This window comes from Dipodomys merriami, unplaced genomic scaffold, assembly GCF_024711535.1.
Source record: "Dipodomys merriami isolate MVZ:Mamm:240054 unplaced genomic scaffold, mDipMer1.0.p SCAF_2, whole genome shotgun sequence".
Taxonomy (NCBI): domain Eukaryota; kingdom Metazoa; phylum Chordata; class Mammalia; order Rodentia; family Heteromyidae; genus Dipodomys; species Dipodomys merriami.
The window spans coordinates 22,059,272-22,086,896 of NW_027203381.1; the positions used below are offsets into that span (position 1 = coordinate 22,059,272).

The 27,625-nt window shown below is 41.8% G+C and overlaps 1 protein-coding gene across 2 annotated transcripts in view; it reads right to left on the reverse strand.

Annotated features, from left to right (window-relative positions):
* Setbp1 (SET binding protein 1) overlaps positions 1-27,625 on the reverse strand; it is a 359,817-nt gene that overhangs the window by 332,026 nt on the left and 166 nt on the right. For both annotated transcript variants that reach the window (XM_070029245.1, XM_070029244.1), the window contains exon 2: positions 4,516-5,169. In XM_070029245.1, coding sequence (XP_069885346.1) covers positions 4,516-4,995 — 480 coding nt within the window. In that variant the 5' untranslated portion in view covers positions 4,996-5,169. The remainder of the gene's footprint in view (positions 1-4,515; positions 5,170-27,625) is intronic.

The window sequence follows — 27,625 nt, forward strand, 5'->3', positions numbered from 1 at the left end:
ACACCTGTACCATAGACCAAACATTCAAACAGGTCACAGTGCCCCCCTCAGAGAAGGATGGCAGACAGGAATCTGAGCATGGTTTCCTGACTGAGGTGGTATTCTAAGCAGCCCCAAGGCACTTCCAGCCTTCCATTGACATCATTATTAAGGTGCTGGTGTGATACTCCATTTTCATGTAGTCAGGACAGGTCTTCAAAGGTTGGGTGGTTTATTTGCCACAGGCTATTCAAAGCCAGCAAGTGAAAGAACTCAGGAGAGAGAGAGAGAGTTCATCCTGGAATCTAGCCTAGCCACCGGAGAATGCTATCCACACCTGGAAAATGACTCTCTGGCTGAATAGCATATGGGTTCCCCCACCCCCAGTCATTCTGTCAACTTGGAACCTCAAAGGCATAGAAGCACCATGTCAGTCTCTCCATGGAGAATCCCCAAACCCAAGAGGTAACAGACTAGCTTGAGGTTGTAAATACCAGATATTCTCAAACGCAGAAAGGAGAAAAAAGTAAAAATAAAAGAGGAGTGCGACGTGGGGGGGATCAAAAATTCACAGAATATCATCTTAGAACTCTCTGTACATGTCTTTTTCTGTGAACATACTTCTAAAGACTCATTTTCATAATCTCTGTTTTTTATTGACTTCTTAGAAGGGCACTATATCTCTTACCTAATACTAAAATGAAACAGTGTAGGAATTATTACAAAGTAGCTCAATATATCCTGAGCTAGCTCACCCTCAGCCTTTACTTCCTAGCAAATTCTGTTTTCACACATCATGTAAGCTATTAATAATAAATCCTCCCCCAAGAAACATCTCCATCCCCAACCCTGGTGAGAAATACCCATGAGCCCTTGAGACAGGGAGGTAACATATCCATGAGTCTGCACTGCTCATGCTCTACCATGTTCCCTGACCATCTACAATGTCTTGGTTGGTCCTAGGTTTGAAATCTGGGAAAAGGCTCTAGAGGATGCTAGATAGACATCTGCTCATGATAGAGTTAAGAACTCCTGTAACGGTTAACCTAACAAAGAAATTAACTTGTGATATGTAGGTTCCATCACCATTTTCCTATAGACCTTTCTTTTACCCAAAACAACAACAAACAAACAAAAAGCAAAACAATGAAAAAGAAAATCATGTGGAATCCAATATGAGCAGTTTTTGCCAGAGGCTGGTAGACAATCACTTGGGCAAAATTAATTGGTTGACTTACAAAAATACACACATATAATGCAACACCCAATTTCCTTGACCCTCTAATTAAACTTGGAGGTTGAATAATTAAAAACAATCCAAAATGAAACAAAACTTGTTATCCTGAAACTTCATGTCTTTCCCTAAGTCAAGGGTTGATGACAGTTTTATAAGACCAGATCGCAAACAGCTTCAGCTCTAAAGGTCATTGTGTCTTGGTGACTCTCCTCAACTCTGTCACTGTAAAAATCAAAGTAGTCACAGGCAAAGTACAAACAAATGGATTTGGCTCTGTTCCAATAACATTTCATCTATGGAGACTGAAATTTGCATTCCATATGAGTTTAACTTATTTCCAAATATTTCTTTCTTTTAATCTTTTTAAAGTATAGCAATCATTTTGTTTGCATGTGAGCTGTACAAAAACAGGAAGGAGGTGGGATATGACTTGGTGACTGTGGTTTGCCAACCCCTGCGGAAAGTCAGCACACACTACCAGATGACTACCAAGAGGGGCCTCCACCAGCAACTCCTCTGTAGCTCCTGGCACAGGGCTGGATTCTCAGGGGCCTCTCCCTGAGTACTTAAGGATACTTACTTCATTAAAAAAAAAAAGATCCAGAAGATAGGATTTTAATGCCACAATGATGAGATATTCCAATGGGCAGCAGGCTATACTTGAGAAATAGATGCTAGTCCAATACTTACAAAATGTCACCGCTATTCTTTCTCTAGTCAAACTACTGATCATATACTTCTCATTTACACAAAGGCAATTCAACTTCAAGAGACTGAGTTTTTCCACACGAATACTAGACTAAGTCTCCACATCCCAACCTCAGCTTCAGTTTTTGCTTACTTTCAAGTTGCAAAACAACACAAATTTGAAAAGAAATTAAGGTAACATTCTAATCCAATACAGAGCTGAGAATGTTTTTTATCATCTATCAAGGTATTACAACTCCATGCTGGTAATTTTATTCATGCATTTCTGTTACATATACTACAAAGATGTCGTAAAGACAGTGATATATAGAGTATGAATAAGCTCCTGACAATTAAGAGGAGTTTTTAAGTATATTTCTACCTCTGCGTCATTATGAAAAGGTACTATATTTTGAAATCCAACTGAGTTCCTCCTTTCTCCTTTCCCTTGTATTTAACAAGTCACATGTTCAAATACGTGATTTCATCTCTCTTTCCAACAAAGCCTTCTTCAAAGGGTACGTAGTTTTATGAGTGAATATGTCCAGCTTGAGAAAGTTAGACATGTATCACTGCAAATTACAGTTTTATAGTTCATCCTATGTCACAAATTCCAAATCATTATTCCATGTCATTACAGTGAGTAGAAGGCTGTGTTTGGGAACAACTTGTGACTTTCAGTAAAGTAGTACCTGATCTGAAAACTTATTGTTTTCAAAGGAATGAGTTGCATTGGCATACCCCCAAGCCTGGTGTTGTTCCCCAAGTCCTGTCAGTGATGGAGATGGAGGGAAAACAGTAACTATAAGTAACAGTTTTTAAAACTGCCCACCCCTCTGAGACCTAACAACACAGAAAGAACTGTATAGCTCAAGGCCAGAGTTAGAAAAACTCATTCTCAAAGGTGAAGAGACCCAACTGCAAAGCAATGCTTCACTGTGGCATTTTCTTGCAAGAACCACAGAATAGTTTACAAGTGTTGACTGGGTTGTATGACAGGGAACCCAGAAATCACAGTCAAGTTTAGTGTGGAGAAAGCATGACCTCTATGTGCTGGCAAAGCAGGCCAATTTCTAAATATTTCTTTGTATCCCAAAATGCTAAAGTTGTGTGACCAACTGTCCTTGTTTTCCCAAAACTGACATAATTTTTGAGCACAAGAGTTTCAGTTTTAAAACCAGGACAGGCTTATTGAGCCAACCGTGAGGAGTTAGTCACCCTAAAGAGATGCTTCTAGCTCTTTTATTTGGATTTTAAATACATCAAACTGGTCAAAAGTCTGTGGAAAGACACAGTCCTATATTAAAGAGTTAATATGACTCCAATGGCTTTATTTAAAATGACTATACCACAGGACTGGGAGCATGACTCAAGTGGTAGAGCACTTACCTAGCAAATGCAAGGCCCTGAGTTCAAAACCCAGTACCATCAAAAAGAAGAGGGTAGGAGAAGGGGAGGATGAGGAGAAGGAGGAAGAAGAAAAGTAGGAGAAGAGTAGGGGAAAAAATGACTGACCCAAAAACCACTGGTAGCAAAAACATTGCATTTCCTTATAATCTCTGGGTTACAAAGTTTCTATATCTCTACCATTTTAAATTAATCCATCATGGTAAAAGAACACAAAAATGAGAGAGACACAGATTCTAATTAACAACTACTACTTTGAACCTTATATCTCTGTCAATAAACGGGTATCATTTAGTGCCATCCTCAAATTCTAAAGGCTCTCCAAGACAAAATCTTTCCATACTAAAGCAATCAGTCTTCTACTACCATAACAGGGTACTACACTCATACCAGGAAGAGATCATTGTAAGATCCCCAAATAAATCCAATGAACCATGGAAATGTTGACTTCCAACCATGTTTCACACACCACTAACCACCTCCAATGGCTCTAAACACAAATGTATGACTTTTGTGAAGAAAATGACAACCAACCAGGATCATGTAATATCTTGCCTTACATATCTGTGATGTCTCCAAAAAAGATTCAAACCAATCCCCTGCCCTTTCTGCAGTTTTCCTTAGTCTTCTAATTTTTTTCTCAATGGTTTTTCAGGATAATCTCTAGGCCCTGCAAGAACCTGGGTTACTATGAACTCAGCTTAGTCAGGTTAGCGATTCATCTTTAAGAAGACATGTGATACCAATGACTAACCCAAAAGGAAATATAAGCAGTCCTGACTGCTCTGATTGACCAACTCTTAAATTTGAGAATCAGTGCAAATGTTAAAGCAGAGGAAATAAAAAAGGAAACCAAATTTTGGTTAGCGCTCAGGTCACCCAGCCATCTGGATGCTATACAATAAACAGGAACACTCCAGAACTATAAGGGCAGTAGCGACTTCATCTCCAGGTAAGTAGAAAATATAATAATAAACAGGATATTCATATACATGCATATATATACATATATGTGCATATATATGTATGTATGTATATATATACATATATGTGCATATATATATATTTCCTCTCCCTGGAGCCCTAAATAATCAGCCAAGGAGGATGGTGAAACTAAAGTAAGTAAATGCTTAAGTAGACTTTCAATAGTTGTGGATTCAACGGAGAAACAAATAAAAACAAATCTGTAAGCAAGGGCTTCCTACCTTCTTTTTGGAGTGGCTTCTTTCTTCCTCCTTCGTAGCTTTGCTATTTTTCCCAGCACGGGACACCTTCTGGTCCCCAGACTGCTTGATGGTGATCTTGATCTCAGGTGGGCATATATAGTTTTCCAGATTCTTTGGGGGTTTCTTAGCCCGCTTTGTGGTCTGAATCTTCAGTTTCAGACTCCCCTCTGTGAAGTTTGCCTCCTTGATGGAAAACTCCTGCTCTTCCAAGCCATCTCCTGCCACCCATTTCTCACTGTCTGCATTGGAGTTGGAGTCCACATCTCGCCCTGAGCCCAGTTCATCCTCCTCCTCCGGCTCCATGTGCTCTCCGCCCACTGGGAGGCCCTTCCCAGATCCTGGAGCAGAGAGCAAGGCTTCTCCTGGGACAGATGAGGGTTTGGCTGAGGAGACTGGCAGGAATTCTGACTCACTGCCCCCTCTTTGCCGGGAGCTGCTTAGCATTTCTCTGGACTCCATGACAATCCCCCGCTGTCTTCAGGAGTTCTCAGGAGGGAGAAGGGGAAAAAGGAAAAAGGTAAGGTCAGAAGGAGAGGACACCCAAAATTCCAAGAACAAAGGAGTCCAATGGCTAGGCTCAGAGTCCCATGGATGGAGACACGGTGAGGTGTTCAGAAGAGATCAGATCTGCAACTGAGAAGCAGAGAGATGATTAGCTATGACAGGAAGGAACATGACTCTAAAAAGATATTCAATCTAAGTTCCCAGAAGTCCTTTCCCCCTGATCTACAGCATCAAAAGAAAAAAAAAATTCAACCAGAATCTGTACATCTCCAAATTGGATCATACTTGGAGTAAAGGGGGAAAACACAGGTATGTCTTTCGTAATGGGTTCTTATTCATTTTTTTAATGGCTGCAGGCCCAAGGAAAAGATAAGCAGGGTGAGTCCTCCAGCCAGAAACAAGCTAGAGGTTTCTTTTTTGTTTGTTTTAAAAATTATTTTTATTATCTTTAAGTAGTTATACAAAGGAGCTGACACACAACAAAGCAGTTTATGACTACAGTGCAACATGCCTGGTGTCATCTCTTCCAACATTCTGACCCACCTCTTACCACCCATTCCTTCCCTCACTTTTCTTAATTTTTTAGGATATGTATCGATTTTTCTGGCCATTTAACCAAACAGTTTATGTATAGAATGCATCTTGCTCTGTGTCACCCCCTTTAACATTTTCATCCCCCTGGGACCCACCCCATCCCTTATTCTTAATTTTTTGGTATATACAATGTATTCTGCCCTTTTCTGCCTTCATTTGTCTACCCCTCCCCCTCCCCAAGCTAGAGGTTTCTTACAGCCAAGCCACATTTAGCTGAGTCACCAGCAAAACCAACCATGACGAAAGGGAACTCTAAGTGTTGATGCTCAGGTCTGTGGGAACTGCATCTGGGTGGCTCTGTGTACCACATCCCCCTCCCAGGTGAAGAACAGTTTGCAAAGCCAAAGAAACACAGCCCCACTCCTTCCCACCTGTACCAAGCTCCTCTGCTTCAGAAGAAAGACATTTACTCAACCTTTATCACTCTCCTTTCTTTCTTTGTGTACTACTTCAATTACATAAAGTCTTGTCTTGCTTCGCACAAATCACAACTTAGGTGAGAGGCCTCAGAAAGGAAAACAAAAAGATCTCAGTGGGAAATAAGTACAGTTATTAATACAGAATCAGCTAACTTGCTGAGTTTCAGAAAGAGGCTTAATAGCTCTGCTTTAGCTTTATTTGGAGAGTGGGTAAGGCAGAGTAAAAGAGGTGAGACTCTAGTAAGCTGCTTAACACCAATATCGGTGGAGAAATTTCTGTAAAAACAAAAGGAGCCCTCTGCCTGCTATAAAGGAAAAGACGAACTGCCCACTGAAATAATCAAACCTGGACAACACCAAAATCTGACATATTCCATTTCAGTATTCATGTAACAGAGTACATGGTAAAAGTTTGTAGTTTGTCACCAGTGAAGGGTGGTGTGAACTAACATCTTATAAGAGAGTAGTGAGTAAAACTAGAACTTTTCATCAGAAAGGATTGAGTTTGCACTTCTTGGTATCTGTTTCTGTTTCTCAGCTTCTCTACCTCTGTCTCTCCCTCTATTTCTGTCCTCTCTCTCTTCCTATCCATTACTTTATTCTTCATCCTATTCTACCAGTACTTTTTTTACTTCCAAAATAAAGTATGAGAACACAGAACTTTCTAAATCTAAACAGTTGACATTAGCTCTTAGAAAAAGAAAGGAGCAAAAGGAGATACCCTATAATAAAAAAATTAATGTTTCCAGACATACACACACATAAATATTTAATTATTTTCAAAATAGCCATAGTAGATTATTTTCTTTTCATGTTCTTTACATGAAGTGGTATTATGTCTACATAACAGCAAAAGGAAATGGTTAGAGAAGCTGCATTTCGTGGGCTCTTGGAAGTGTTAGCAATCCCCCTAAGGATCATCTTCTCCCTCATTCCCCAACCCCCAACCCCCAAGATGACAGGAGAAAAACCAGACTTTCCAACCACATGACTAGCTAAACCATCTTTCCCTCTTACCCGTTTTATGTCCCTTATTCCTAATTTTAAAATTTCAAAGATCAAAAGGAATCCCAACCATCAATCCTTAAGCAAAACTCAAGAGCCTTTGAGGCTATACCCAACCCCCATATGTCCCCCTCCCCGCATCAGGCTACAGGTCAGATCTCTCTCAAGCCTTTGGTCTCCAAGTGTTCTTGCTGGTTCCAGCAGAAGATATTACCATACAACTTTGGTTTCTACTTCTGAGTGCATCAATTTTAAAAACTGGCCAGGAAATATGCCTACCAGAAGGTGCCTATGAGTGGCAGCAAAGATACCTTCAGAATAGCCAAGATCGAGAAACCTGAAGTCTGAGCACAACAAATCCCTTCTCTCTTGGGAACAGCATTTCTTCAGCCTGTGGTCTGAAAGGAAACCATACAGGAAGGTAGCTATGTCTTCCCCAAGGATCCTGTTTCCCAGAAAGGCAAGGAGCATAGCTGGCTCCTGGAAAGTGCTCAGCTCTGAAGAATGGACAACTTACAAGTGCTTCCACTTTGGGGAAATCCAACAACTGTCTTTATTCCAGAAAGGATGAAGCTGCCTAGTGAGAGGGTGAAGATTTTTGCTGCAGTTCAATAGCTACTTGTGACTCATGCTACAGTAAGGATAAAGTCCCCTCTTAGGATGGGAGTGGCAATTAGCTTGGATGATTCTGGCTATTTCTTTTGCTTATTAGATCTGTATCTCATCTGTGCAATCTGAGTGCTTGTCCAACTCTTAAATATTTGGAAGTCATATTCAAGTCAATTGTCACTGGGGCCCTTTTTCTAGTGGAAGATACCATATTAGTTGTTGGGGGTACCATGATGTCTTAAGACATGTCTTTCTGCTTGTCAAGGAAGAGGGCCGAGTCCATCTTTCTCAGTCGGGAGCCCAGATTCCTGCATATTGCAAGTAGTGATGGTCAATGTTTATTTCTTTTGGCAGGAATTATCAACATTATCTTTTTATTTCCTAATTACTAACTTACAAAGCTGTCCTAGGTCTGGGCAAAAGGTGAGGCACAGATTTCTTAAGTGAATCCATCTGAATCTTCAAACCAGAGTGAAGCAATGTATATGCTGATAAGAGAAAAACAAGTGAAATTGTAGGTAAACGGATGGGGGTATGAATATTAAGACTCTTTCACTTAAAAATGGTTTACTTCAGTTTTGTATATCTGATTTTCTAAAATCAGTAATTACTCAAATGTAGAAGATGAAGTTCCAAAATTTAAAACTTGAGTTGTATAAGAGCCACAAAAAATAAAAATTTAATTCTATAATTTTTTGCCATTCTCCTCAGGTCAAGATCCTAAAAACACCGAATGTTTAGTTACACTGTTGAAGAAGGATTTGAAAAACAACTGTAAACAGCAGAATTTTATGTATACTGTAGCAAAGGAAAATAAAATAAAACACGCATTTCATTTGAGAAAGTATAGGTCATCAGAAAGCTACAAGAAGAAACACATGATATGGCTTGGATCATGGGCTTTTCTTAGGTAGAATAGAAAGAAGGATGATGTGGTAGCAGAAGGAACAGCACAAGGCAAGGAATTTGCCAGGAGCAAGTACAGCATTGTGCTCAGTAAAGAGCCAGCTGATGTGTGGCTAAGGAGTGTAGTATTGGTAAGAGGCATGGTACAAATAAAAGCTTTCAGCCAGATTGTGGATCATCCACGCCAATGCGTCTGGATAGTATCTTACAGGTAGTGAGAAGCCATTGAAGAAATGATGGCACCAGTGAACAGGCACTATCTAAGTTTTGCTGGAGTTTGGCATGGTGGTGCATGTCTATAATCCTAGCTACTTGGGATGATACAAGGCCAGTCCAGGCAAAAACTATGAGATCCTCTCTAAATAATAACCAAAGCTAGTGGACTGGGGAGAGGAACAGCTAAAGTGATACAGCACTTCCCTAAAAGTGCAAGGCCCTGCGTTCAATCCCTAGTGTTACTATTACTACATCTACTACTACTACTGATGATGGTGATAATTAACAAACCAACATTCACAGCATTTGCCAGAATTAGAAGAACCTGATATTAGATGAAATGGGGGGAGGGCATAAGAAAATTCAGGCTGCTGCTACAATTTTATTCTGATTGTATTTTGATTTATGCTGAGGGTAATGGGAATTTACTATAACAGTATTTCAAGTACTCTCAATCTTTCAGAACACGTCATTACTAGTTTAGACTTTCCATATTAGTCTCATGTTTGAGTCCAGTCTCAGGCCTTATCAGTCACCAAATGGCTCTGTCTAACCAAGTCAAATCTGTATCCACAAACGTCATTACTTGCATAGAATTTTTTATATTGATTTTTTTTTTTTTTTTTACAAAATTGGTTCTTACCCCTCTTTTCTTGCATGGATATGCAATGCCTGGTATTCACTAGAACCTTCTAAATGTTTATTGCATGAAGAAAGGAATGAACAAATGAGCAGCTAAACAGACCTCGAGCTTTGCCATATGTCTAGGTCCTGCCTATGTCTTCACTTCTCTATAGTGACATTTTTACAAACTGTGGGCACCGCATCCACTCCCTGGTATGACTTACACTGCACTCATCTGTATAGTTTTCCACTAAATACCAGTCTCGTATTGTCTTCTGGCTGTTCTGAGCACACAAATCTTATTTGTGTAACTCAACTGCAATTCATTCTCAGGCTGAGGCCAACTGTGGTTGAATAATGCGTACATTCACTTCTGGACCAGAGCTGGATTGGTTACTTGCAAGGTTTCAAGAAGTTCTTTCTGAATGAAAAGGAATTCAATCCAACAACTACTCAAAGTTCTATGGCTTGAAGTACCCTAACCATAACCCCACTTACCCAGGAAACTCTGGCTAAATTATCTGACTATCCTACAAATAATAATCCAGCCCCTGGATTCACATGAGCCCCTTATTGTAGAAAAATAAACCTTCAAAAGCAAAGAAAACTAACCTGTCTGTTGACTTCAGATGTACACGGGGTTTCTCTTCTCCTTTAGCCTCTCCAGCCCACACCCACCTACCTGCCTGCCTGACTGTTCAATTTTTTGGTGAGCTGAGAGACAACTGCCCTGCCAGTCCTCCTGTGTTGCTCCCTGCCAGCACACACATGCGAGCATACAGACCACTCACATGCTCACAGAGTTCAGAGCCCAGGAAAGGTAGAAATATTTTGCCTTGTCACATTCTGGCAGTCAATGACTCCTTCAGAGGGGGTGGCGCACAATGGACACTCTGTACTTGGCTCCAGCCTCCAAAGTTAACTCTCCAAAGTTAACTGCAACCAGAGCTAACTCTTGCGTGGCTGTGTTAACAGAGCTTGGGAGCAGGCAGGGGAAATGAACAGTAAAACCTGTTTGGGAAGTAACGAGGCCCCAAGAAAGCAGTAGAGCCAGGAAGGAGCAGAGTTCTTGGGAAGAACACCAAACACAAGTTTGAAAATTTGGTCTCTACTCCTGGCTCTCTTCTGGCCAAGCAATGAGTTACTACACGAGCTACTCTGAGTTCCATACCCCACATTTTCCTCAACAACAAATGGAGTGAAATCCAAGTATCTTTCATACTCAACACTGCATATACCTATGGGGGAATTGTTTGAATATGCCATTATTGCTCCAAGTGGCCAGAGCAATCCTGTGTATTTAGATATAGCTCAAATTCAAGGAAGACTCAAATAGTATATTCCCTTGTGTCCTCCAAATCTGTACAGTGCAAGATTATTTTTCCTAGTCTAAAATGTATACTCTATCTGCTGCCCAGAGGACTTCTTACTGATCCTGGAGCTCGGTGGAAAGGCAATTTCTCAAGTTTTAATGACTGATCAGAGCTTCAGAAATGAGTCTGGCACACTGACTTCTTAAGGCTTCCACGTGCTTCTGATATGCTGGAATTGGAGAACTAGTGTTTTAGACTTTCCGGTCTATCTGATTTCCCCTGCACAGTGCTTTGGGCGCCGGGCACTGCTACCCTATATGTCAAAGTATTTTCCTCTTATAAAGGTACTCCAAGTTTATTGAGAAATAGGCATCAGTTACTTTTGGGTCCATGTGCTGTCTTAATGCTGAGCATAGCCACCAACATGTAACAGTTGCCCAGGAAATGTTGAGTGACTGAATTAAAAATTGAAAAATATAAAAAATTCAAGCCGGTCTCCCAAGCCTCATCTGCCTCCCTACCTGCTTAGCTCCCAGGACACTATCCACATGTAGGCCACTGCCATCCTGCTGATTTCCAAAAGGACAATATGGTAGAAACAGTCAAAGCCCTTGGCATAGTCAACAAAAGTCAAAAGATGCAACTTCTGTGCCTCATTATGTCCACATAAGACTTTGGTCAGTGTAGTGTCATCAATCAAATGAAAAGAGTGAGGTCCTCCTCACCACCCCCACATTAGATTATAAGTTTCCTTGGTAGTTAAATTCAAAGCTTATTTTAAAATGAATTTTAAGACAACAACACATATGCCTCACAGCATGCTAAAGACAAGCAATCACAAAGCCAGGGAGAATCTCCTCTCTCATTTGTCTTGCTTTCCATTACCTTAGTCTCCCTCACTCCTGGGCATCCAACTCTTCCTCTTTAGCTGACGTTCTACTCCCTACTGTGGAAGTTCCCACAATATCAAACACTTTTTTTTCCTTCTTTACCGGAGTCTTGCCTCAACTCTTGAGGTGATATATTCTAAGGGCACGCAAAAGAAGATGGCTGCTGGCTGGTAGATTCCCCTTGTAGACAACTTGCTTTACACCTTTTGTAATTGCATATTCCCTTTCTCGTTATCTTAGAAATGTACCAATTAAGACATTGAATGTGTTGTAGATATGTCTCCTCTTAATTTTCCTGGAATGTTACAAATCTACAACATGGAGGTCCTTTTCAACTCAGAAAAGTTCTCTATGATTATTCCTTCTGTTGTTTCTTCCATTCAATGGATGACTCTTGCTTCTGAGTTTTTCTTACAATTCTCAGTTTAGAATTCTCCTCTCTGTTCTGTTTCTATCATTTCTATCTCTCACTGGTTTTCTTTTCCTTTGCCCTATATGACAGCATATTCTAATCTAGCCTCCATAAAACCAATTTAATTTTATTTTACATGCCTTTTTGTTTTTATTAAGCTCACCGTAGAGTATTAATTTTGCTGCTGCATGTGTTGTAGTCCTGCATCTTTCTTGATGTTGTTTCTTCTCATTCAGCTGAGTCTGGTGTATTTTCACCCCAGCTTGCTCCTTGGTGTAAACACTACTAAAGTTCTACTTCCTCCTCTGGTAGATGCCAGGAAGCTTTCTAAAATTCTTATTTTACTGTCATTATAAATAATTCCATGATACTGCTGCTTTTATCTTGTTTTGAGTATTTCCCTGCCTCAGGTCTCCAGTTGGATTCTTCTTATTCATGCGCTAACAAGGGGAAAGTTATGCACTAGAAGCACTGCCCTACAGAGGAAGTATCAGTCTCCCTTTGATAACCCTTTCCATCCATCAAGGAGCCAACAGAAGCCTCCTCTCGGGGCTATTGCTGCTACCAGGGCTTATCTCAGCTCTAGTGAACAGAAACAATGCTATGCTGAAGCCAGTCCCTGTGGGCTCCTGAGAGTTCACCCTGTGTATCACTTCCCCAACTCCATGTTCAGTGAAATCAAGTCAGTGGCTTGAAAATCAGCCATGGTGGGAGTGTGTACACCACAGGAAACTTTACAAATCAGAGCTTTAATGAAAAATGAATGGGATGCTAAGCATTTACAAGAACACTGACAGGAGGCATGAATCTACTACTGTTTGCTGGAATAAAAAGATTATTCTGCTGGATTCTTTGAAGATTTGAATAACTAAAATCCACAGTGTGCCTTGTAACCACAACTTTTCATGTCTACCCTAGAACTCCCATAAAGAAATGTCTCCACCCAGAAGTCAATGGCAGTTCTCCTGTCTTACCCTTCTCCAGTCCTGCCTATTTGTTGATGAAAAGCTGTGACCTTTGAGAACATATATTATTGAAAGGTGTGAGACTCTTTACATTTTTTTTCATTGTAGCAACAGACCTGAAAATTGTTAATTTTTCTAGTTGACAAAAAATATTGTTGTTGTTTTTTCCCTGAGTATCGGACCTAAGGCCTTATGCATGCTAAGTAGGTGCTCTACATTAAACTACACCCCATAGACATCAGGAATTTCTGATTCTGGGAAATGCCCCATGGTATTAAAGAACGGAGTATGATAGTACCTGATTATAGAGAAAAGCAAACTGTATTTTTAACCTAAGCTCATTACATTAGCCTATAGTCATAAAAATTCCTTAACAGACTCTTACAAGAACCTGTCTGATGTTGACATCATAGTAGTTGACTGTGTGTCCTTTATTTCTGCTCAAGAGTCACAAGTGGCTTTTTTTTAAACTTTGTACACACTTGGAATCCTTCCCCTGTCCTTTTGACTTAATACTTCACAGGATGAGGTCATATGTTTCTTCTCTGAGCTTCACAAACCAACTCAGGACTCCCCATTTGGTGCCTTTGGAATATACAATGCATCTTTCTTGGCACTTACTACATAGTTGAATAGTTGTACCTCTCTTAGTTTTAAATCCCACTAAACTATAAGCCCATGGGGGTAAGAACTATGTTTATTTGGCTCATCCTAGTAACATCAGAGCCCAACACCATTTGCAATACATAGAGAGACAATCTAAAGTCTTAATTCAGTAGATGTTGAATGAAAGCCTGTGTAAAGGTTAAGCTGGATATCATTTGACTCAGGTGCCAATGGCTCTGAGTGATGCTTCTTAAAATGCTTCCTCCTGAAGAAATACCTGGAACAAATGCTCCATAAACACTAGTAAATGGATCAAGTGCCCTGCCAGTACTCACTTCTCAATCAGCCAAGGCATAAAGCCATGTACCGCAGTTCTCTGCCACTCCAAATACATCAGCCATATATAGCAAAGGATTAAGTTCTTATTTGGTGGTTTCTTTGGGTACCAAACACCTGTGTGCTAATTCTAGAGGACATTTTGTCTCCTCCGTGCAGCAATCCATGACTCCTTCATTCACCACACCCTTCAGCAACATCTTAAGAGATGTCCTGATGCACATTTATTGAATATGCCTCCCCAGGAGGTAGTTCTTCTTCCTGAAGGCCCTTTTTCCTTTCTCCATTCAGTTTTTTCTAAGTTACCTTTCAAGAACTGGGTCTCATTTCACCTCCTTCAGGGAGACTGGCTGAACTTACTTTTTTCATCCCACTTTCCCTTGCACACACTTGTTACACACACACACACACACACACACTTCCTTGGGTACTCCATCATCAAAACATTTGACAAACTGCGTTTTAATATTACATTAAATTATCTATCTTGCCCAGCAAATCAGGCACTCTGTGAAGGAAAAGGGCTCTGTTTTAAATGAGTTTTCATACAGTGCAAAGCCCAGTGAGCGTACAGAGAAATGGAAACAGAGAGCATCCATACCTTGAGAAAAATAACAGTATCTCAGAATGGATGTCACAGGATTAGATGACTTAGCCTCTAGTTCCCACTTAGTAACCATTTTCTGGGAGACATTTTTAATCTATTCAAGTCTCATTTGGAAATTGGGTAATAATCCTACCTCAAGGGCTGTTTGAAGAAGTAATTGACGATTAAATGAGATAATAATTACCTGGATCACTTTAGTAAGTGCTCACACTTTTTGTTCAATTTGATTTAGTCCCATAGTCTGTGTCACCCAAGCTCACATTTGGCTAAGTGCTTCTCTTTTTTCTTCTCAGATCTCAAGTAAAGCCCAGAGGAATGGGGTTGGAAGGCACTTTGAAAGCCACCTCCTCCTTCTCCAGGCAAATCAGAAACACACACAATGGGTTTAATGTGTACCTGCTGACATGTCTTTTTTTTTTTTTTTTTTGCTATTATTTACCTATAGTCTTCTTGTTCCTAGCTCATCCTGGGGGAGGAAATGACACTGGGTTTTAAATCATGAATTCCAGGCGTAATACTGTCATTTTTTCTTCCTGAGTGTCCCCATTTTTATTTGGGATGGCATCAGAAGAATTCTATGACTCATTCTGGTCTGACATGTCCAGGTACTGAACACCTGTCTTTACTACTTGATAATCAAAAATCCTTGCAAAGGCAAGGCTGGCTCCTTCTAACTGCTTTATTGGTTCCTGCATATTCTGCAGCTTGGTCAGGCTGGGTTGATTGAGCTGAACACAAAACGAAGCATATGGGATTTCCATGATAGGGAAAGAGGCAGAATCAAATTTCTGAGGCCTGAGCTGGGCACAGTAACCAACAATTCCAGCCCTAGTTACAAAAACACTGTCTCCCCCGGGAACAAATAACACAACACACTACAAGAGCATGAGCCTTGGCTCTTAGCTCCTGGGAAAAGATCTCTATGGCACTAACAGGCCAGTCTTTATGTTTTCAGGTTGAACCAGTTGAGCCCTGGCTTTGGCAGTCCACTGATTGCTTATGTTTCTCTGTGACGTCAAGGAAAGAGCACACTTGCAGTAAGAAGACGGTAAATGTGAACAGTGCCCTACACCAGGCCCTTTATAGACATTACTTTATAGCCACTTAATCCTTAAATGACTATAAATCCTAGAATACAGAAGATCCTGCCAGATGTTTAAATGAAGCTCTAGAAAGTAAATAATTTGCCCAGGAGCACACAATCCTGTGTCAGATACACAGTTGAGTTCGCCTACAGTAGTATGCTGAGTAATACAACTTCTGTCTATGATACGCTTTGTATCTGATGCTGGTCCCATAAGATTATCACAGAGCTGACAGTTTTCCATCATTTGGTGACGCTGAAGCTATTGTGATGATGTAGTGCATACATTACCCCTGTGTTTAAGGTGTCACAGTGTAAACAAATGAACTGCACTGCCAGCCACATATACATACAGCACATACAACTTCATGTGGCACACAGTAATTGATAAGGAGAGTGATAGTCATTTACTAAACACCAGTTTGTATGTTTACTACACTAGTTTGTTTTTTTTTTAATGTCTACTGTAAAACCGATGTCACATTGGTCTGGCCATGACCTCTTTCCTCTCACAGTTATCCTATCTCTAGATTGTATCCAGAGATCTTGTGTGAATGACATATACCATTCAGGTATGTATGTGTAAGCATCCTCCGATGTGGTTCTCAGACCATGTCCCTATGGTTAAGTGATGTATGATTACAAACAAGATTCCAAACCCTCCCTTGCATCATGACATATCTAAGATACGTCATGCTGGCTTATCATTCAAAGCTCAAAGTCACTTCCATACCAGCCTGACATCTGATTGGCCATATCATTTAAACTCTGAATTTTAAACTCTCCTAGAATTTTCCAAGATGGGTGCAAAGGTGGGCTGGACAACCAATATAAGTTACTGTAACTCTGGTCCTCCACTCATCATTTGTAAGTTAGGGGTAAAAATGGCAAACTTACTTGGAGACAGATGAGCTAGCAGATGATAAATTCCTCTTTCTTTCAAGTTTCTCTAATGTTGACCCCACTGCAAGTTCAGTCTGAATTCAAATCCCTCAACTTTTCATCCATCTGATTCAGCAATTGCTTTGTTCATTGTTGTTTGAACATAAAGTGTAATCTGACACTTACATATTTATGCTTCTGCTGTGAAGGAGATGCTAGGCATACCAGAGAGCTAAGCAAATATTAGCTCCACTTCCCTTTCTTTTTGATATTTCTCCTCCAGCTATCTTGAAGTGTCGCTTAAACATTGCATTGCTACTGAAACTTGCATGTCTTTCTCCAATGATACAGTAAACTCGTGGAGAAAAGTTCCAGTGGAGATTTCTATGTCCCAGAGTGACCATTCCAGTTCAAATGCGAATAGGTAGTTTCACTGTTCATTCTAAAGAGACTTCTTTTGAACCCCAGTCTGAAGAGCTGGTGATACACAGGACTTAGACGGAGGCAGGCAGCATGGTACTGTGTTGGAGTTCTTTCGTGTGTGGGATGTGTGGAGGTCCCTGGTGGCATGTCCTTCTGCTCTGCAGTCTCGCACTCTGCACCTGGATCCTGTCTCCTCAGCTCTGCTCTAGGGAGCTAAGGCTTTGATCTGATTCTTACAGTACCCGACTCATCTGCCTTGCTGTCTGCTATCCAGAGCCCTGTGTTCCCAAGGCATCTCCCTTACCTCTCTGCACCTACCTTAAAACATCCCATCATTCAGGATAAAGTGGCCCCCACCCAATCCTTGAGCTTTCTCTATAGTGGCCCCACTACATGGGCTTCCACTACAATTCAGTAGTTAGCCTGTGTTCCATGTGATCTTAGGACATGTTCTACCCAGATTGAGAGCAGCAACATGATCTTTCTCCTCTCCTGGAACTCCTCATAGCACCCATAGGAGTCTACTGTATTTGATGACAATGAACAAACTTGATTGTGCCCACTCAAAGTATTGAAAAGTTGATGACTTTAAATTTCCACCCTGGATACATGAACTAAGGCCAACTTAGAGAATCCTGGGTTTCATCCTTCCATTGTGGAAGAAGACCTCATGCCAGTAAAGTGCCTGCGAGGCGTGGCCAGCCCTTCCACCTCAGTTATCTGGACCTTCATCTCAGAGCTGCCTGCCAGAGCCTGCCATTTGTCCTGCATACTCACACTGAACATTCATTGCCTTGAGACAGTTCTAAATTTACCCTTACACCTCATCCTACCTCTGCTTCTATGTCAAAGGTAATCTACTCCCCAAAACTGTCTCCCATTGCAGTTCTACTATTAAGCACATCCTCCTCAAAGACTTCTTCTGCTACACTTCAGTACTGATCATACGAACAGCACACCTCCACTTTGAATCATGTTCTTAGATGAGCTGCGGAGGGATGATTTCACCATTATTAAGCATGCCCTTTCAAATATCCTGTCCATTCCCCAAAGGCTAAAGTCACATCTCATAGCAGGTCCTCCCCATCAAGAGTGCCAGGCTTAATGGCTCACAAAGGCTGCAATGCCAAGACTTTAATAAATATTTGTGGATCAAAATACTGATTGTAATAGAGCTCCAGAGTACAAATAATGAACAGAAAGAAGGCCCACAGAGCTTTCACATCAAATGGTCCTTTTTAGCCACCACTATTAATCAATACTTTAAAAAAAATCAAAGATCTCATTGCTCAAATAACAATAGGTCACAGGCATAGCCAGCAGCCACCTACTTCATTACACTGCTACACTTACGCAGGTGTCTCCAATGCTTCCAACAAGCATTATCAGACCACTCATTTGAATTTACCAGATTTAGCTACTCCATCTCCCTATGGCACCGTCCTAAGTTCAAACAACAAGCATTCTTTTCCACTGCAAACTGAAGCATTGGCAGATATAAAGAATAGTGAAGAACTGGTTTTCACACAATGTTTTTGCTCTTCTCCCTCCCCCGGACCCTTTCTGCATTCTTATCCCAAATCCTTTGCAAGATTCTGGGGTCCAAGTCATCTCAGAATCTCAGTAGCTTGCAGAGGTTTCCTTTTCCTAAAAACCCAATCAGTGTATTCTCATTAAACTAGTTACAGTCCCTTAGGTCAAAGGCCAATTTTCTAGATGTCATCCCAATCTAACCTCACAGGGAACTCTGGTTTTGGGGGTTAAAAATACAAAGCAACTTAGCAGCTACTGCTGAACACAGGTTTCCCTTTGCAGGGAAGACAGGTGTAGAAGGATGGAGAGTACCCCCCAGAAGGATGAGTTAACCCATGCTTCAGGTTCTTTAAACTCCACTTAGAAAAATGATACCCAGACCATAGATATATGACATAAGTGAAATATTCACAGTGGAGATTCCAGATGCCTCCAGGGCATGGGAAGCCAGGGCAAAGCTTTGGCAGATGTTATGGTTTTGGACTTTCCAGAAGCTGCCTTTGTACCATCTTCCTCATGTCAACTCAATTATTCCACCAAAGAGGGCTGGGCTTCAAAAGAAGTGGAAATACTTTAACCCTTTTCTTCATTCCACATTATTCTTTGTGGTATTTCTTCATACAGAGTTTGCCATCTACTCCTCAGTTCTTCCCTACAAGCCTGTTCTGTTCTAATTGGGAAGCTTCTGATTCAATTTACCCCAGGGCACCAACTTCCCCTGCTATAACTCTCTCAACCACATCAAATACTGAGCAAAGCTCATTAATTTCCAGTGGGATTGGTTTAGACAGTTGTTGGGGTGTCATTAAGTGGGTTTGAAGAGCTCTAAGCTTTATGATAATGCTAAAATCCTTGAGATTGTTAGGCACTGGTGGCTCATGCCTGTAATTCTACCTACTCAGAAGGCTGAGATCTGAAGATCCAGGTTCAAAGCCAATCCAGGCAGGAAAGTCTGTGAAACCCTTTACTCCAATTAACCACCAAAAAGCCAGAAATGGAGCTGTGGCTCAAGTGATAGAGTATTAGCCTTGAGCAAAAAGCTCAAGAACAGTACCCAGACCCTTAGTTCAAGCCCAAGAACTGGCGTGTGCATGCACACATGCACACATACATGCATGTATACATGTATACACACACACACACACACACACACACACACACACACACACACACACACACACACAAAACTCTGGGATACATCTAGTTATTTAGAGTCCCAAAATGTCAAAAAGGACTGTTCACACCAATTGTGACTATTCCACTTTATGATGGGCCAACAAAGGAGTAGAACCAATGCAACCTTTGCTGTATCCTATGCTAACAGATGGCCACCCTGCTGCCTGCCTCCCTCCCCTTGCAACTGGCCCTTCTGGATTACTTTCACTTTCAGCCTTTCCTCAGTTCCATTGTGGTCAGGCTCACTCAGTCACCAAGGAGCAAAAGCACTTGGACTTGAACATCAAAGAAAACAGCACGGTTAAGTACCAGAATGAGTGTGGTGGACAGAGAATGCAAGTGGGACTTTCAGAGAAAGTCAAGAGCTGTGTGAATTAGAGTGGTGATGAGACTCTAGTAGGCACTTAATAAATATTTCATGATTGGGTGAATGAGTGAATCAGTGAGTGAGAGGAGGTCAATGTGCTATGAGGAGGTCAATGTTCTATGATATCATTACCTCAGACTTTAAGGAAGAAGCTGAGATTGGGTGATTTTCCCCGAAAGTTAGCCCAAAAATATAAAAAGCCATTAAATATAAGTAGTTAATTATCCTAAGAGGCCTTCATTGTGCGGCTTCATTTTGGAGAGCTTTAGTATACCTTCATTAACATTTATGATCAGGCAACAGTGGCTCATGCCTGTAATCCTAGCAACTCAGGAGGTTGAGATCTGAGGATCACAGTTCAAAGACAGCCCACGTAGGAAAGTCCCTAAGAGTCATATCTCCATTTAATCACCAAAAAGCCAGAAATGGAGGTGTGGCTCAAGTGGTAGAATGCTAGCCTTGAGCGCAAAAAATGCTAACAAACAGAACCCAAGCCTTGAATTCAAGCCCCAATTACCATCCTCACCATCCCCCCCCAAAAAAAAACCTCAACATGCTTGTAAAGGTCATGGGGCTTGAACTCAGGGCCTGACCTATGTCCCTTAGTTTTGTGTTTTGTTTTGTTTTGCTCAGGGCTGGTACTCTGCCCTTTGAGCTACACCTCCACTTCTGGCTTGTTGAGGGTTCCTTAGAGATAAAAGTCTCATGGAGTTTCCTGACTTCAAACCAGGATCCTAGCCTCTTGAGTAGCTATACTTATAGGCATGAACCTCCAGTATCTGGCAAATATATAAATACACAAATTCTTTGATTCATTCATGAACCAAAAATCTATCATAAATAGGTGCAAGATGTGGGCATACACAAATATAATCCCTGTTACTCAGGAGGTAGAAATGGGAAGAACTGCAGTTTGAGGCTAGTGTAGACAAAATGTTAGCAAAATTCATCTCAACCAATAGCCAGGCAGGAAGGTGTGTACCTGTGGTCCCAGCTACACAGGAAGCATAAGTAGGAGGATCATGGTCTGAGGTTAGCCCTGAGCAAAAATGCAAGGCCATATCTAAAAAATAACTAAATAAAAACAAAAATAAAAAGACTAGAGGCACAGTTCACCTGATAGAGTGCTTGCCTAGCAAGTACTAGTTCCTGAGTTCAAACTCCAGTACTGCCAAAAATAAAAAATAAAAAAATTGCAAGCTTCACCCCTTTCTTTAAAAAGGGGCAAAAGTAGGTGAGAGAACAGCAAAGCAGAATGGCTGGGCGTGGCCTGTGCTTGGACACAAAACGCTCTGGGAACCAGGACAGGGAGCTGGTGGTTAGTGACTCCAGTGTCCTCACTGAGGGGGTGGGGTGGTTAGTTTCCTAAGACACAGCTCTGCTTAAAAGGGACCAGTCAGGGCACTTTCCAGCAAGGAAGTAGCAACCCTGAGAGGGCTGAAGTGTGGAGGTGGGCAGGTGACAAAGTGCCCAGGTCAGTGAGGAAACCAGTCTGACAAGAGCAGAGAGCTTGGTGTGTGTTTGGTCAACTGAAGTTTCACTCAATAACTCTGCATAGGTGGCTCAGTGTCAGCTGCCAGACAGAAAGGATCAGGTGTCTTGGGAAAGAGCAAGAGGAGAGACAGAGTTGAGGAGCCAAGAAGACTGAAGAGTGTTCCTGATTCTAGAGAACTTCCTGTTCTTACTGAGACAGAGACAACCCTGACATTTGTTCATTCTTTAGAGAAGTTGGAAATTAGGGTCTGAATGTCACTGCTCAGCCATAGTGGTTCCCTGATAAAGAACTATTGTTCTTTCCCCACCACCTCCCCTCTCTATGTGGCTACACCCATGCATTGCTTTTCTTCTTTTGATTTTTTTTCAAAGAACACTTCCAGAACACCAATACTTCCTTGATTCCAACTGGACATCACATTGGACTTCGGGTCTCAGCTGGACATAGGCATATCACAATGCAACTTGTATATGAGTTGAATAATTCAACTTGCCCACCGTACATACATCTACACTACAAAATCAATGGAATTATTAAAACACAAAGGCCCTCATGGGTATTTCTGGTCAGTCCAAGGGGTTATTAATCTCTAGGCCAAGACAACAATAATCTCAGATACCAGGCTCTAGGAACCAGCCCAGAATTCAGTGACAGAAACTAAGTGGTATTACTTAATCTTTAAAGCCCCCGTGCCCCACTCCAACATGTTTTACTGACTAGGTTACTGATGTACATATAGGTAAAATACCTTGCTGGGGTCATTTAACTGGGGCGAACTGAGGAAAGGATTCAAGGCATATCTTGTCACCTCAAGTATCAAGCTACTGGAGTTTTACCCAAAATATCTGGCACTCAAGTCACCCCCAACCTCTGTCATTTTAGGTAACTCCATTACCATCATTACCTCATCTTCTGCATAAAGATAAAATGCCTCTTTGGCTTCTTTCCTCGGAAGAACCAAAGGGGTGATGTGAAGATATTTTTGAAAAGAACAAATTTCCATACATATAAAAGGAAGTATTTTTGGTGGAAAATGATACGTTGGATCAGGAAAAAAAAAATTTCCAAGCTAACACAATTCTTCTCACCAATTGATCCCCTCTTTTCCTAGCACTTTGAAAGACAAAGCACTGCCTGCCTGTCGGCCCAGTTGGCTCTATCTAGACTTGTTTTACATGCATCTCTGCATCATAAACCAACTTCAGCTCCTGGAGATGGTGTGGTTGGTTCTTCTCAAGAGGTACTATGAATTTTGGGGTGCTCCACTCTTCCTGTGGCTCTGGCATGCTCTAAACAGGTTGGGAAACTACTGGTTTCTAAGCTAAAGACATTAGAAATGTTTTCTTGAACTTAGAGGGTACCCTCTAGAGAGGCTCAACTCCAGCTCTTAGGAAAGCTGCTGTTTCTGAACCTATGAGACCTCCATGGGTCACTAATTTAGACTAGACAATCTCAGGTCATTATCTCCCAAAACTTTATTTCGCCCTAATTTGGTATGCCCAAGTGAGTCTGAAATCCAAGCAGAAGGCTGAGGAAAGTTGAAATAACTCAGAGCCAAATAATAAAGTAGGTTGTCATCATCTCTCAGCATTCAGGAAGTATACTCCGTGAAACTTGGTGTTTTCTTTTCTGTACAGATCAGGTGTTTGGCTGGCCAATGTGTTTGCAACTTCATGAGGATTATATGGAAACATCAGGTGACCTTCAGAAAGAGCTCTAAAAGAAGCCGAAACTTGTGGCATATGATAACAGAATTCTCCCTTCCATTCTGGCTAAAACACTTTGGGGAGCTCACTCAGTTCTAGAGTTTGAATGCTGAATGTTACTCAAAGATCTCTGTGTTAAAAGACTGATCCCTAGAGAGGTACTATTGAGAGCTGGTAAAACTTTGTAAGAAGTAGAGATTAGTGGGAGGTCTATAAGCTACTGAGGGCTGTGCATTTGAAGGGGATTTGAACATCCAAGCTCCTTCCCATTTTTTTCTATGTTTTACTTCCTGGCTCTGAAGTGAGCAGTTTGGTTCTACCACCAGTATGTACTGCCTTGCCACAGGCCCAAGTCATCATGGGTTGGAGCCTTAAGTCTGTAAGCCAAAATAAACCTTTTCTATTTATAAGTTGATCATCTCAAAGTATTTTGCTACAGCTGACTCAGCTTCATTAGATACAGTAGCACAGGAATGGAGCTGAATTGTTTTGGTCTCATCCTCACGGCTTTAAAAACTATGTGAGGCTTTGTTTCTTCAGCCCTATGCTGTACTCTCCTGGACAAGAACATCTTCCTTTGCTCTCACCCACTTCTGCTAAGACTCTCCAGTACCTTGGGCCTCTGAACAAACTCTACCATTATCATCCCAATTTAAATGCTCTGCAACTAACTTCGACAATGCTAATGTGTTAAAAATGATTGGCCTTGTTCTTCTGAAAGGAGTATAATGAAAGCAACTTGAAAGCCATCAGAAAAAACAAAACAAAACAAAACAAAAACCTTTTTATTTCCTACCCCAGAGCATCAGAGAAAACAGAATTTCATTGGCTGAGTCTACCTTCAATAGCTTTCTGGTTTCAATTAAAAGTTTCAGTCTCTAAGGGAAAATCTGGCAGTATGGGAAGCCAAGGTCCAAGCCAAGTTTCAGTGTCTCCACAGGAGCCTAGAAAGGATGTCCCATCCATCTAACTAATTCTCATCTTCTTCCTTTTGCATTATATATATATATATATATATATATATATATATATATATTTCAGAGCGGAGATTGAAGTACCACTAAAAATAATGACCATGTTGCAAGAACTCTGTTCTCCTGGATGCATGCTTTGGTGCCAAAGAAGTATTGATTCTACCCTAATGGAATTCAAAGTTAAGATAACAGCAGAAAAGGAATGGGGGATCCAGGAGGAAAAGTGCCTACCTATTTATTTCTTCTTCAGCAAAAGCCTTAGTGCTGCCCTCTCCCCACTGACCAGTTTTCAATTGCAATTTCCAAAGAATATTTCCCTCCCCCTCCCCCCTCTCTCTCTCTTCCTCTTCCCCCCTGCCCAGGTCATTGGTGATTGGCAAAGCAGCTCACCATGAGTGGTTTAAGTACAGGGCCAGAAGCCCTCATGGCATCAGTGGGAGCTTCTTGGTTCCCTCAGGGATATTTCCAGGTTTCCTTCTTGTGAAGTTTAGAGCTGGGGCTCTGTGCAGAGCCTTCCTATGTAACATTCTGATGTTAATGTGCAAAAGATCAGATTACAGCCTTTAGCTGGCCTAGCCCATTCATGAACATATAAGGCAACTGATATTTTCTGATATTTTCTCCCAGGCCAGAAGTAGTCCCTTCCTCACCAAACCCCGCTGCATCTCAGATGGCCCTCCTTATGTTCATTCCATCCCCCTCCCCCACCCTGAGTTTGTTTACTCCACCAGTGACACGTCTATTTTCCTTGCTAAAAGAGACAAGTCTGCTTCCCTCCTCTGGCTAAACAATGCTGGTGCTCTCCACCTCCTTCCCCTAGCTGAGCTCAGCTCAGGTTACTATACTGGCAACAGCTCCCAGGACCCAGTCTGAACATTACTACAACTTCCCCAATCCAGAACTTTTTATTTTACTTTTCCTTTTTTTTTTCTTCTTTTAACTAACGAAGGAAGAAGATTGTGTCCTAAGCAGTACTCTAAGCACTGGTCTCTATATCTAGGGCTATATTCCCTGTAGCTTGAAAAGCTCTCAGTGTTCAACCATACTTGCTTTCTTCCTTCTCTTCTGATTTACATCACATATTATCTCCAACACTCTTTTCTGGTAATAGGCATTGAGAATAAGTATAAGTGGAAAACACAGCACCTGCAACTATGTTCTGAAACCTAGGAACCCTAGGTCAGAGAGGAAAGAAAGAAAGAAAAAAGAAAAAGATTAGACCTCCCTCCAGGAGGAGATGGATGGCAGAAGCCACAGAAATCCAGAGAAAAGCGGGGAGAGACCTGAGATTGTAAACTGACTACACCTTAAAGTGCTATAAACTTTCTCCTCCTTCACAAACCACCCCTGGCTAGTTGGCCCCGCCTACCAACCTCTAACTGGAAAACTCATTCTCTACATGCCCCCCCCCAAAAAAAAACCTAGGTCTCATCTAGTGCTGCAGCTGTGGCCTGCACAGAATAATATACCCGTCTCCAAGTCCTTCTCCTTCCTTCTTACAACATACACAATAACCTCTTGGCAAAACATAACTGAGTTTGGATGAGACCCTGGAGATTTACCTGTAGGGACTACAGGAACCAAACTACCAAAGAATTCCAGTGACAGTTACTTTACAAAACTTAGTCTTCAGTGCAAATCTACAGGAAATGAAGAAACGCAGGATGAACAGTGAAGGAATGAAAAAGGAAAGGGAAAGGAATGTCAGAAAAAAACAAGTAACGTCATTATTTCCTTACAGACCATGGACTCCAACCAAACTTCAAGGGAAAGGTGTGAATAGTTGTGGGATTATAGGAGAGCTTCTGTAGAATTCTAAAACAAAGTCCCTACAGAAGAAGAGTTTCACCGGGGATAAAGAAACACACAAATTACAATGTCAGTATTAGATGTCAACCATGAGATTATCAGGACAGTTTGTTTTAAAGGGAAACAGATCAGAAATTCTTGCCCTCAACAGTCCTTCTAGGCAGACACACATAAAAAAGAAATGTAGCATCTAGAGGCTGCAAGAACACAACTCTCCTTCCACACCCCCAGTACCTCCAGCCTCGTCTCCTACTTCCAACTACATAACTTTCAGATCACCAATGAAAATATTTCCAGTTGGATCCGATTTCAGAATTGTAGTGAGCAGGGGAGGACAGGGGAGGAGGGATGGAAGACAGCATTTCAGCAATAACTTACTACTATTGTTATTATTGTTGTTATTATTTTAGAACCAGCATGCTCTACCGATCAGAAATGGCAATTACCCAATAATGCTCCCATCACAAACAGACAACCAAAGCCAGCATGACCGTTATCACCATCTTGCTACAGATCTGTCCAGTTCCGTTTACCTGACTTTCCTTCTGGGGGAACTTCTCAGACAGTGTTTTGGTCAAAGAGATAATGGTTCCAAAGACAAAAACAATAAATCGATACTGAAGGGCTTCCTTTCCGGGAGTGATTTCTCACTGGAAACGCCGACAGGGGAAGCCTGCTGTTAATTCCCAAACCCAAGGGCTCCTCTAGAACACGCACACAATGCGTGCTTTCAAAGGGGCATTCGCCTGCTTTTAAGGGAATTCCTGTCTTTGCAGAATCCTCAAACCGGAGAGCACAAGAAACGGGACTCGGATCCATTAAGATTTCTTTTCTTTTCTTTTTTTAAGAGAAAGACCAATGCAACAGCCTCAGAATACAAGCAGACACCAACCTTCGCCCGCTGGACCACTTCTTGCCAGTTCTTCTCTATTAACCGACACATTAAGATTCTGATACACCGCCCCCCCCAAAAAAAAAAAAGAACAAGAAAAAAAAAAACCAACTAGGTTACAATGTAGCTCTCTAGCTCCACTTAACCTGCAAGTTACAAAGACAGAGAGAGAAAAAAATCCTACCGCCTTGCCTTTCCACCCCGGTTCCAACCCCTCCCCCCTCCGGGTCCACTCCACCAACGCCAAACACGCTGGCCCCCGGCAGCCCGCGGCAGTACCGACCCGGGGAGGTGGGGGTGGGGGGCTTGGAAGGATTGGGAAGGTGGAAGGAGGGGGGGGGGAGAAGAGATCAGATTAGACGAAACTCAATAAGCTTCCAACCCTCCAGCCCGACGACGCTTCCACCATTGCCGCCACCAACGGGCCACTCCAATTAAGCCAAGCATCACTGCCCACGCCGCGGGGCCGGCCAGAATCGCGCCCATCCTTTGGGCAAGCGAACCCTCCCGGGAACCAGCATCCATCCCGCCCCCCTCAGCCCGCTCTCCCCTTCCAAACGCCGTGCAAAGTCAAAAACCCCCGGCGAGGCGAGGAGAACTTTTGTATGCACGGCACACACACACACACACACACACACACACACACACACACACACACACACTGCCCCATGTGGCCCCTGGACGTGCAGGGGGGGGCGGTGGAGGTGGTGTGGAGGTGTGTGGGGGGGAACCCACGGCGCGG